The 13,211-nt window shown below is 40.3% G+C and overlaps 1 protein-coding gene and 1 pseudogene across 2 annotated transcripts in view; one reads left to right on the plus strand and one right to left on the minus strand.

Moving 5' to 3' along the window:
• Positions 1-481: 481 nt before the first annotated feature.
• The window catches only part of STK38 (serine/threonine kinase 38), a 43,764-nt gene continuing 31,034 nt past the window's right edge, over positions 482-13,211 (plus strand). The window contains exons 1-2 of one of the 2 annotated variants that reach the window (XM_077754897.1): positions 482-744; positions 5,437-5,572. In XM_077754897.1, coding sequence (XP_077611023.1) covers positions 5,442-5,572 — 131 coding nt within the window. In that variant the 5' untranslated portion in view covers positions 482-744; positions 5,437-5,441. The remainder of the gene's footprint in view (positions 745-5,436; positions 5,573-13,211) is intronic. The other variant, XM_077754896.1, reaches the window with a different exon arrangement.
• On the minus strand, positions 9,644-9,853 carry LOC144224028 (large ribosomal subunit protein eL38 pseudogene; annotated as a pseudogene).

The raw sequence follows: 13,211 nt of genomic DNA on the forward strand, positions 1-13,211 counted from the left end.
ACAGAGGAGCGTGAACACGCAAGCACACACCGATGCACACATGAGTGCATGGGAAACTGATTAAATCTGAGTAAGATCTGCAACCTAGTCAGTTGTATTGGTCTGGTCAGTTGTATTGTGCCAATGTCAATTTCCTGGTTTTGATAATGTAGCATAGTTGCGTAAGATGGTGAGGGAAGCTGGGTGGGTGATGTGTATACGAAACTTCCTTGTATTAATTTTGCAGCTTTTTGTAAGTCTATAATTATTTCAAAATAAAACAAAGCAAACAAACGGAGCCTCCCTCCCAAGCCCAGCCTAGCCAGCCCCGAAAGCGCTCCACACCTCACACTTGTGCCCTCCACACCCCGTCTCCTGCCCAGGTTAAGGCGGGGAGAGTGGGAGCAGCGAGGCCGCGCACGCGCAGTCCTGAACACCCCCCCCCTCGCCGCGTCTCTGGGAAGTCACGCTTGCGCAGTCTCGGCTTTTGCCCGCCGCGCGCGCCCCACTCCGTGGCGGGGGACTCGGCTGCCTTGGCCCCTGCGCGCTGCCGTCTTTTCCGGCAGTTGGAGCGCTTCCTGTTGTCCTCACCCGCAACCGCCCCTCGGCCCGGACTTCAGAGTCCTTTAGGCGTCCCCTCCTCTCCTCTGGTCGGCAGGGTGCTGCCGCCGGGGCTTCGCCCGTCCGCCCGTCGAGAGAGGTCGCTGACCGCGCCGGCGTCCGCGGCTGGCCGCCGCCCCCAGCCCTTCCTCCCCCGGGGCTCTGGTGAGTGTCTCGCTGCCGCTGTCTTCGGGCCATCCCAGGCTTTCCCCCTCATCCCCTCTCGATCCTTTTTGGGGTTCTCCCTTCCCGCCTACGCCCTCTCTCAAGCCCTGTCTTGCCGGCTCCTCGGCCACTGCCCTCAGCCTCCTGACAGTCCTCCTCCTCTCGGTTTTCGGAGGCTCCCCTGTCACTCCTGTCCACATTTTCCCAGTCCCAGGCTCCCCACCCCTTTCTTTCTTTCTTTTCTGTGCAGTTTGGGGGCGGGGAGCCGGGCTCTCTTCTCTTTCCCACGTTGCCAGCTTTGTCTACTCGTTGCGACCGGCTCGGGCTCCGCTGGGACGTCAGTCATTGCCAGTTTCCACCTTTTCTCCTTTTTTTTTCTCGGGGATCTGAGAACCCACGAGGTGTTGTGGGAGGCAGAGAAGTGGAAAGCCCACCTTGGGGTGTGGTTCCTTTGAGTCTGCTCCCGTCCCCGGGGTTAGCCTTCGGGTGCTGGGCTTTAGGTAATCTTAAAATCAAAGGAAAATTGAGTGAAGCTGCTTCTTTTTTTTTTTTTTTTTTTTAAAGAGTGGAAAAGAAAAGTCGACAAGGACTTAGAGGAAAGTCTGTGTCAGAAAGTGTGGAGAACAGCTAGTAGAGAGACCAGATCTCCCCGGCTCCACTTTGAATTGACTGAAAGACACAAAGAGACACTTGTTTTTGCAGTGCACAGAGGAAGGTTGGGAGGTACACCTTGTGCTTCCTCTCCCTGTCAGCTCACCTTGGCTCTGAATTAGAATTAGCCAGGCAGTGGATGTGGTTTCCCTAAACATGAAACCTCGGGCGATAATGGGCTCCACTGTCTATGCCAAACATTAGATAGCAGCTTCCTCACAAGGGGACCAGAAAGCCACCCTCCAGCTTTGTATAGAAAACCATTTCACATCCCAGCTCCATCCCCATCAAACATACATACTCTCAGCTACTAGTAATGGTCATAAAAGAGGAGTGCTTTCTTAGTAAACCTCTTTTAAGGTACTCACTAAGTGCATAGCACTGTGCATGAGACGGAAGAAGGATATTAAAAGTACTATAAGATAGGTGCTTGCTTCCCAGTGGCTTACAGTTCAGGAGGAGAAATTAAGATGTTTGATGCTTCTTCTTCTTCTTCTTCTTCTAGGTTATTTTTATTGTTTTTGGAGAGGGAGGGAGAGAGGGAGAGAGAGAAGCCCAAGCAGACTTGTCAGCTCAGAGCCAGACGTGGGGCTCTGTCCCCTATAAACTGTGAGATCATGACTTGAGCTGAGATCACGAGTCTGGAGGCTTGATTGACTGAGCCACTCTGATGCCCCAAAGATATATGAGTGTCAAGGAATAGTCTTAGCCTCTGTGTTCATTTGCCCAATGGACGGTTCTGGATTGTCAGTCATGGAGAAATAAAGAATTGGTGAGAGAAGGGGTATTCAGAGAGATAACAGTATCATCATTGTAAAGTCAGTCAGCCAGGCATAGCTGTCTGGATTGAATAAGACAGTGGTTTTCATGTGATCTACTTTTATGTTTGCAGTAGCTACACCTGACTTACAAAGATCCAATTCCTTTGTTAAATTTTTAAAGCTTTTAAGGGGTGCCTGGATGGCTCAGTCAGTTAAGCGTCGGACTTCCGCTCAGGTCATGATCTCGAGGTCTGTGGATTTGAGCCTCGTGTTGGGCTCTGTGCTGACAGCTCAGAGCCTGGAGTCTGCTTCGGATTCTGTGTCTCCCTCACTCTCTGCCCCTCGCCTGCTCACGTTCTGTCTCTCTCTTTCTCTCAAAAATAAATTAAAAAAAAAATAAAACTTTTAAGAATTTCTCACCTACTTATTCCCTAATTCTGCAGAGTTAGAGAATGAAACAAATAGGGAAGGGACCTCCAGTAGCCTGTAGGTCAGGGCATGAAGGCCTGAATTATCAAAGGCATGAGGGAAAGCCTGGTCTTCTAAATAAAAAAAAAAAAAAAAGGTACTTGGTTGGCTCAGTAAGCCTATACATCGCTATAGGGCAATAGTAATTGTACCTTTTGATGAAAGGTTATTTGAATAGACTAATCCTTTTATGAGTGGAGGAAGAGGAGGAGGGAGGAGGTTTTGAAGAAAGGTCAAAGGGAAGGATAGTGCAATCTTTGCTATTACATTAGAGACTGTATGTGAAGGTTGAAAATCATTCTGCTAGAAAATTTGTTAGCCTATTATATGATCATCTTTGAGTACACTTAATCTCCTCTTGATCTTTTTAAAAGCTTAGGAAGCCATGCCACTGACTTAAGTGAGTCAAAACTTTCTCCACTCCAGTATTTATATACCTATCAGTGTAAATGTAATTTTGTTCCTTAATTTTCTTGACAACTGGAAAATCATTAACTTGCCCAACTTCTGTTTATTAACCACCTATTATATGGAAGGTACTGTTTGTCTTAGGTTTAAACACTCTCTAGTTGCATTTCTCTAGTTGTATTAAAATAATTTCAGCTGTTAAAATGTAACCACATCTGTGTATTTATAAAAACGTCTCCAGAAATGTTGAGACCAGGAAGGAGTACAAAGCACTCCCTTGCTTCAGACTTGTTTTTAAATCTGGTTTCAAAATTTCTTCACCAGACTTAGAGTACATGTGGTTTTCATTGTGGGTGGAGGGGGTACAAGCTGACAAATAAGGAACCACACCCAAGCTTCATAAACCAGAGGGTTTTGAAAAATTCTACTGATGTCCTAAAAACATTTGAGCTTTCTTTGTTTGGTATTAGCAGAAACTTCCCCATAAAAAAATAGCATAGTAACAAATAACATAGTTAGGTGGAGCTGAGTTCACTTTCTTGAATTTGTGATTACTGATCATTTTGCCTCATCATGAATAAAAGCATTTGAAGTAGAGCCTTGCTTTTGAATCTCTTTGCTCTGACAGGATTATTCTTTTATGTGATTTTCCCTGAATATCTTTTAATAAAATTGCTAACTGTTGAGCCTTTTGTCTTAGTAATAATAAGTGTCTGCACATTCCTTAATAGCTTTAATCTAGGAGACAGTTTAAAAAGCTGCGAAGTATTAAGGGGAGAGCCTGAAAGAAACCTTTCACAGAATGTGCTATCTTTGAAAATGGCCCTTGGCCCCTCCTGCTTTCTCCTCCGAGTTATATTAGGATGAAAGGACAGACTTAGAGGCAGGCAATCCTGTTGGAGGAAGGCATGATAAGGATAAAATACTGAGCATTATTGCCGACGCTGGAGCAGGTCCAGACTGGTGAATGGTCTGGCCAAGTGTGACAGTGCAGGCTGGCAAAAATATCTTGGGTGGGGGCGGGGGTATGAAATTTAAATTTAGGAAAAAATGTTCTATAAACTATGTAAACCTTGTTGGTATCAGTTTTCTCCTATGTAAAGCTAGGAGGTTAGGGTCCCTTGTTTTTAAGATTATCTTCCATCACTAAAATTATGATACAGGTTATTTCTTTGTAACAATGTTTTTATCATAGCTATTTGTTTAAAGTGGTAAATCCAAATAGACCGCAAGCATTTATCAAATATCATAAGACGTGTCAGAGTACATGAATACCTATAAATAAGCGTTTTAGTCATAGGTCTTTTTTTTTAAATTTTTTTAAATGTTTTATTTATTTCTAGGAGAGAGAGAGAGAGAGACAGTGTGAGCAGGGGAGGGTCAGAGAGAGAGGGAGTCACAGACTGAAACAGGCTCCAGGCTCTGAGCCGGCAGTCAGCACAGAGCCCAACGTGGGGCTTGAACCCATGAACCACGAGATCATGACCTAAGCGAAAGTCGGACGCTTAACCGACTAAGCCACCCAGGCGTCCCAGTCATAGGTCTTTTTAACTGTAGAAATGGCAAATTTAAAAGTTACTTGTAGTTTAATAGTAATAGCACATGCTCATTGAAGAAAATATGGAAGTTATGGAAAAGCACAAACAAGAATAAAATGATCTATTGTGTTCTTATTGCCTAGAGTTAAACCGGTGGTAACATTTTGATATGTATTTCGAATAATTCTGTTCATATCTAATAAACACATAAGTAAGTAATTTAATCAGTTCTATTGTTGGGTATTCAAGTTATTTCAAGTTTTCCTTTCTTGTTACACTGCTGCATAGATTCTCCTTGTGGATGAATCCCTATGGGTCTTTGATTTCTTTAAGGTAGATTATTGGGTGGCAAAGAATTATACTGTGTCTATATTACATACAATTAATTTACACTCACGGTATTGCGATCTTGTTCTCTTCCTTTTTTTTAAAATTAACAACATGTTTTGAAGATATTCATGTCACTTTTAGGTACAGATAGATATGCTTTTGACTACTGCCTGTTATTTCCTTATGTCACCCACAGCATTTTATTTATTTCCTTACTGAATTGGCTTCAACTTCCCATATGACAAATGGTGGTATCCTAGATGTCCCGTGGAATGCACAACCTTGTGCATGTCTCTTTAAGAGCTGTTGTGACTGTTTCTTTAGGCCTTATACCTAGAGATGGTATTTGTGGGTCATAGGACATTAATACACACTTATTTTCACAAAGTATTCTGTTTGTCTGGCTTTTGTTCTATATTACGTGTTTGTCCTCCAGAAAACTTATATCAATGTACATTCCTACTGGGAGGGTAGGAGAGTGCATAGTTGATGGACTCTAACTCCAAAACTAATACCTCTTCTTTTTTTGTTTCCAGCAGCCATGGCAATGACAGGCTCAACACCTTGTTCATCCATGAGTAATCACACAAAGGAAAGGGTGACAATGACCAAAGTGACGTTGGAGAATTTTTATAGCAACCTTATCGCTCAACATGAAGAACGAGAAATGAGGTAAAGAATTTTGCTTGAGAAAATTGTGTCATGGTTTTGGCATTCATGTCTAGTATCATAAAACACATTCATAATATTGTTGAAAGGACATAAGAATAGCAGCATCCATGTTACATCCTATCCCATTACAGTGGAAGGACAGTGTCATTGTTTCCAGAGGCCTTGCTGTTAACCCATTTATTTCTACTACTGGTCAGTAACACGGGTGCCTGACTGGCTCAGTCAGTAGGGTTGTGTTGGGTGTAGAGATTATGTAAAAATAAATCCCTAGGAAAATAACACAGAATTCCATAGTAGTATGAAAAAAATGGGCCAAATTCTTAGGCTTCTTGTTAAGGCAGTATGATATAACAGAAAGAGCAGCCCTTATGGAATCAGACCTGGGTTTAGAATCCTGCCTTTACTGTTTAAAAGCTGTCTGAGGCTAGGACAAGTTTCTTAGACTTTTTGTGTATCGGTTCCCAGTCTGGAAAATGGGGATAATACTTGCCTTGCAGGATTGCTGTGGGGATGAGATGTAACATATCTATGAGTATTCACCGTAGTGCTTCTCACATAGCAATCACTTAATCACTTGGCACTTGTTGTTACTGACCTGGTATATATTATTTATGTAGAAACTCATAATTAAAATTTTGTTCCCAACATTTTATTATGAAAATATTCAGAAATACAGAAAAGTTGAAGGAATTGTACAGTGAATACCCTATATACGTCATCTAGATTCTACAGTTACTCATTGTTTTATAGCATATCCATCCATCCATTTCTATCCTTTCATTAAACCATCTTAATCTTTTGCTGTACTTCAAAGTGTGTTGCAGATGTCAGTATGTTTTACCTCTTGTGTAACAAATGAATTCATTGTGTGTGTGTATATGTGTATGTTTTAAATAGTTTAAATATTAATTCATTTTTGAGAGAGAGAGAGAGGATATGTGAGCAGGGGAGGAGCAGAGAGAGAGGGAGAGAATCCCAAGCAAGTTCCTTGCTGTCAGAGCAGAGCCAGATACAGGGCTTGATCCCATGAACTGTGAGAGCATGACCTGAGCTGAAATCAAGAGTCGGATGCCTGACTGACTGAGCCACCCAGGTGCCCCACAATGAGATTTGACAAATGAAAAAAAAAAGGTAGAACTTAAACTCCTACCAAGACAGAACATTACCATCATCCTAAAAAGTTCTTTGATTCTTGGAGACGTTCCTTTAACCCCAGGCAACCACTGTTGTAGTTTTGTTTCTATCATAGATTAGTCTTGCTTATTCTATATAAATGGAGGTTGTAAATGGATTCATATGTATGTAAGCACTCATTTCAGTCAGGCTTCTTTCAAGCCTAATGTTTTCAAGGTTCATCCATGTTGCTGTTGTATCAATAGTTTGTTCCTTTATATTGCTGAGGACCATTCTGTTTTCTGACTATACCTGTACCTCTGTTTTTACATTCTTCTGTTGATAAACATGTGGCTTTTTTCAGTTTTTGACTGTATTGAATGTGCTTCTATGACCAATTGTGTACAGATCTCTTTGTGAACATTTGTTTTCAATTCTTGGGTGAATATTTAGGAGTGGAATTGTTGGATCATAAATATACGTAAGTAAATGTTTCATTTTATAAGAAACTGTTAGGCCTTTTTCTAAACTATCAGTAATGTATGAGAGTTACAGTTGCTTTACAGTTTTGCTAACAAAACGACTGTCCGTCTTTTAACTTAAGTTGCTCTTGTAGATGGCTAGTGGTATCTCACTGTTGTTTAATTTGCATTGCCATGATGATTAATGATGGTGAACATATTTTATGTGCCTTTTGGTCATTTGGAATTTTTTTTTTTTTGTCTGTGTGAAGTGTTTCTTCAAATTTTTTGACCATGGAGTTGTAGGAGTTCTTTATAAGTCCAAGATACCAGTCTTTTGTCACATATATGTTCTGCAAATAGTTTCTTTCAGTCTCTGGGTTTCCTGTTCATTTTCTTAACTGTCTTTAGATAAGCAAAAGTTAAAATTTTTTTTTAAACTTCTTTCGTTCGTTCTTTCTTTCTTTCTTTCTTTCTTTATTTCTTTCTTTCTTTCTTTCTTTCGAGAAAGTGCCATTGGGGGAGGGGCAGAGAGGGAGAGAGAATCCCAAGCAGGCTCTGCACTGCCAGTGCAGAGCCCAGTGCAGGGCTTGAACTCATGAACCATGAGATCATGACTTGAGCCAAAACCAAGAGTCGGAAGCTTAACTGACTGAGCCACCCAGGTGCCCCTAAATTTTATTTTTTTAATGTTTATTTATTTTTCAGAGAGAGCGCACGAGTGGGGAAGAGGCAGAGAGAAAGGGATACAGAAGATCTGAAGTAGGCTCTGTGCTGATGGCAGAGAGCCTGATGCAGAGCTTGAACCCACAAACTATGAGATCATGACCTGAGCTGAAGTTGGATACTCAACCAACTGAGCACCCAGGTTCCCCAGAAGTTTTAAATTTTGATAAAATCTGGGGTGCCTGGGTGGCTCAATTGGTTGAGCATCCAACTCTTGATTTTGGCTCAGGTTATGATTCCAGGGTTGTGGGATTGAGCCCTGCATTGGGCTCTGTGCTGAGTGTGGAGCCTGTTTGGGATTCTCTCTCTCTCCTTCTGCCCCTCTCTCTTGCTCATGCTCTATCTTTCTAAAATAAAAGTAATAATAATAAATAAAATCAGTTTTTGATGAAATCTAATTCGGCATTTTTTTTATAGCTATTGCATTCTCTGACCTTTAAGAAATCTTCACTCCTGGGGGTGGGGAAGAGGGGAAGGGGGGTTGATGGCATGGAGGAGGGCACTTGTGGGGATGAGCACTGGGTGTTAGATGGAAACCAACTTGACAATAAACTATTAAAAACTATAAAAAAAAAAAAGAAATCTTAACACCTTCCAAGACATAAAGATATTCTTTTATATTTTCTTCTGGAAGTTTTATAATTTAGTTTTTACATTTAGTTCTATGATCCATCTTGAATTAATAAGTGTATGAGGTGAGGATTGAGANCTTCTGCCCCTCTCTCTTGCTCATGCTCTATCTTTCTAAAATAAAAGTAATAATAATAAATAAAATCAGTTTTTGATGAAATCTAATTCGGCATTTTTTTTATAGCTATTGCATTCTCTGACCTTTAAGAAATCTTCACTCCTGGGGGTGGGGAAGAGGGGAAGGGGGGTTGATGGCATGGAGGAGGGCACTTGTGGGGATGAGCACTGGGTGTTAGATGGAAACCAACTTGACAATAAACTATTAAAAACTATAAAAAAAAAAAAGAAATCTTCACACCTTCCAAGACATAAAGATATTCTTTTATATTTTCTTCTGGAAGTTTTATAATTTAGTTTTTACATTTAGTTCTATGATCCATCTTGAATTAATAAGTGTATGAGGTGAGGATTGAGATTATTTATTTATTTTTGTTATGGATAGTCAGTTGTTTTAGCTCCATTTGTTGCAAAAATTTCCTTTTCCCCATTAAATTCTTTGGCATATTTATCAAAAATTAAATACCATATAGCATGTATCTGTTTTTGTTTTCTTTTTAAAAGGTTTTTTTTTTTTTTTGGTGAGAGAATGAGAGCACGAGTGCAGAGAGAGGGAGACAGAGGATCTGAAGTTGGTCCTACACTAACAGTAGGGAGTCCGATGCGGCACTTAACCCACAAACTGTGAGACTGTGACCTGAGCTGAAGTTGGATGCTTCAACTGAGCCACCCAGATGCCCTAAGATTTTATTTTTAAAAAGATTTTATTTTTAAGTAATCTCCACACCCAACATGGGGTTCACCCTCACAGCCCTGAGATTGCATGCTGTACTGATTGAGCCAGCCAGGTGCCTGTTGTGGATTTTTTAATTCTCTTTCATTGATCTCTGTCCCTATGCCAGTATAACACTGACTTTGGTTACTGTAGCTTTGTGCTAAGTTTTGAAGTCATGTAGTTTAAGTCTTCAACTTTGTTGTTGTTGTTTTTCCCCCAAGATTGTTTTGGATATTTTAGGTTCTTTGCTCTTTTTTTTTTTTCAAGAATTTAAAAAATTTTAATACAGTTCAAATCAATGTGCTGGGTTCATTTCAGCCCCTTTACTGCCAAATCTGGGGGCAGGGACTGCTTCAGTTTCTCTGCCTTCTTTTTGTCTGTGATGACCGAAGTGTAAAGGTATCTGCTGCATCAGACTTTAAACTGCACGTTATCCTTATTTTTCCCGATCTTGATGGATGTGGCATCCTTTTTGGCCATGAGCAGAAAGTCCTTGATTTCTTCAATTTTGCGAGGCATGGCAATGAGGGGCGCAGCTGAGGGTGTAGCCGGCACGGCAAGTGGCAAGAAGGGAGGACGGAAAAGTGGTTCTTTGCATTTTCATATAAATTTCAGAATCAGGTTGTCAATTTCTAGAGGAAAGCTTAATGGAATTATGATTATAATTGTACTGAGTCTGTGGATCACTTAGGGGGAGAATTGACCTCTTATCGAATCCTCCCATGCATGAATGTGGTGTTATCTTCCATTCTCTTAGGTCTGCTTTAATCTTTTTTTTTTTTTTTAAATGTTTTATTTATTTCTAGGAGAGAGAGAGAGAGACAGCGTGAGCAGGGGAGGGTCAGAGAGAGAGGGAATCACAGACTCTGAAACAGGCTCCAGGCTCTGAGCTGGCAGTCAGCACAGAGCCCGACGCGGGGCTCGAACCCACGAACCACAAGATCGTGACCTAAGCAAAAGTCGGACGCTTAACCGACTAAGCCACCCAGGTGCCCCAGGTCTGCTTTAATCTTATCAGAAGTGTTTTGTAGTGTTCGGTAGGGGGTTCTTATATGTTACTTTGTTCATCTTCTGCTGGTATTTGGGGCATTTTGATGCTGTCTAAGTGAGTTTTAAAACTTTTTTTTCAGTTTGCTGCTAGCATTTAGAAATATACCTGCATTTTGTATATTGACCTTATACCCTGCAACTTCCTTAATTTACTTATTCTAGTAGCTTTTTTGTAGATTACTTAGGATTTTCTGTGTAAACAATCATGCATCTTCAGATAGAGAGTTTTGCTGCTGCTTTCCCAATCTCTCACCTTCTTTTTCTTTTTCTTGCCTGATAGGATTGGCTGGGATATCAGGTACATTGTTGAATATAAGTGGTGAGAGTAGACATTTTTGATTTGTTCCTGATTTGAAGGTAAAAGTACTCACTATTTCACTATTAGTTGTGATGTTACTGATAGGTTCTTCACAGATGTCCTTTGTAGATTGGGGAAGTTTTCTTACGTTCCTGTTTGGCTGAGTTTTTAACATGAGTGTGTGTTGAATTTTGTCAAATCCTTTTTCTGCATCTTCACATCATTTATTCTTTTAATACGATGAATTACATAGGCTGATTTCTTGCAGGTTAAATTAACCTTGCATTCCTGGGGTAAAGCCCTCTTGATTATAATATAATGTATTCTTTTTGTATGTTGCTGGATTTGATATGCTAATATTTTCATAAGAGCTTTTGCAACCACATTCTTCATGAAGGTATAAATCATGATTGGACTTTAAATATGCGGATTTGAATGTGAAATAGCAAAATATTTTTTAGCTGGTGATGGCTAGCTGCTGTTCACTGAAACGGAAGTGCCTGCAGAGTGCCCTGTGTTAGGATCACAGGGAATTCAAAGATAAATGTGCACAGTGTATCTCTAGGCATGCTGTTGGAGATCGTTATTTTGAAATACAACCACTCTCTTGAAATGGTAATTTCTGGTGGTGTAGTTACAAGACAAATTTCTACAAATTCTGATTAAGGTACTTGTTTCATTTGATAATTTGTGTGTGTGTGTGTATGTTTGTGTATTGTTTTTTTTACTTTAGAGAGAGAGTGCCAGAGTAGGGGAGAGGAACAGAGGAAGAAAGAAGAGAGGATCTTAAGAAGACTTTGTGCTTAGTGCAGAGCCCAAACTGGGCTTGATCCCATGACCTGAGCTGAAATCAAGAGTCTGACATTGAGCAGCTAAGCCGCCCAGGTGCCCCTGTAACAGTTGGTTTTTAATTCTACTGGCTCTGCCTTAAAGTTCATTATTAACGTATATCACGTTCTCATAATTGTACGACAATGGTTTTATGTTATTAATAAGTGTTACATTGTGATTTACATGAAATTGCACCCCAAAATGGGTTGAAATGAGTGCTTTTTTTGTTTTGGAATCTTAAGATGGAAATCCCTTACAAAAGTGGTGGTGGTTTTGCTTTTCTTAAAGACCAAATTAACCAAAAGAGATTGTGAGAAGAGAATGTTAGACACTTAAGAGGATTAGAATTTTTGTTTTTGGTGAGTATTTTTTAATAATTTTTAAAAATGGTTGTTTATTTTTGAGAGAGAGAGAGAGAGTGTGTGTGTGAGCAGGCGAGGGGCAGAGAGAGGGAGACAGAATCTGAAGCAGGCTCCAGGCTCCGTGCTGTCAGCACAGATACTGATGCAGGGCTTGAACTCACCAACTGTGAGATCATTCATGACCTGAGCTGATGTCTGATGCTTAACCGACTGAGCCACCAGGTGCCCCTGATTTTGGCAATTTTTGTTATCAAATAATTATTTTTCATTTAAAAAAAAGCAGTAGATACTTTGAACATTTTAGATAGTTCCTTATCAGTCTTTTTTATTTAGGACCCTTTTTTTGGGATATGAGTTGATACTTTGTTTTGAGTTTGTTGATATAATTTGATAAGACTATTTTAGGTTTTATTATTCTTAGAAAATTTAAACTTTATAAAAGGAAAACTGATTGCCAGGAGTTACTACCGCCTAATTGTAAGTAAACTACAATTAGAACTGTCAGAAATGAGGCCATGTGTAGCAACATGGATGGACCTTGAGGGTGTTATGCTGAGCGAAATAAGTCAGGCAGAGAAGGACAAATATCATATGTTTGCACGTATAGGAGGATTAGGAGGAACTTGACGGAGGAACAAGGGGGAGAAGAAGGGCGGAAATGGTGGGGGAAAGGGAGAGAGGCAAACCATGAGAGACTCTTGAATGCTGACAAAAACTGAGGACTGATGGATGTGGGGGGAGGGGGGGATGGGCATGGAGGAGGACACTTGTGGGGATGAGCACTGAGTGTTATGTGGAAACTAATTTGACAATAAACTATTAAAAAAAAAAGAACTGTCAGAAATGATTTTCAAGTTTTTTGATGTTATGATTGAAAATGTCATAGAATCGTGATAAATAAGCACAGTTTTAATGATATGAGACCATTAATGATAAGGAAACATTTTATTATGGGTATATTGCTAACATGTGAGGAGCAGTTTGAAATAAGTACTGGGCTAGTATATTTTGAGATCAGGTTGTAATACAAATGTTCACTGTATGTGCCTCATCTGGATGTCTTTAAAATCTCCAGTGTTTCTTCCACATATATGCCCCTTTTGCGTATATTTGAGCACTAGGTTATATTTGAAACAAAGGACTTACTGACAGGGGAGATGAGACCAAACCCTAAAGAAGGAATAAAAATCACTTGGTAATGGTTTCCTGTATAAAAGTAGAATATGAAAACATTGGGTGGGTTTGGAAACATTACAGCAAGTTCTACTGATCAGTTTAAAAACAACTCCTCCCCCCCCCCCCCCCCCCACCCTGTTTTCTTTTGAGTTGTTTTTTT

Source organism: Crocuta crocuta, unplaced genomic scaffold, assembly GCF_008692635.1.
Source record: "Crocuta crocuta isolate KB4526 unplaced genomic scaffold, BGI_CrCroc_1.0 scaffold132, whole genome shotgun sequence".
In the NCBI taxonomy this organism is placed as follows: Eukaryota; Metazoa; Chordata; class Mammalia; order Carnivora; family Hyaenidae; genus Crocuta; species Crocuta crocuta.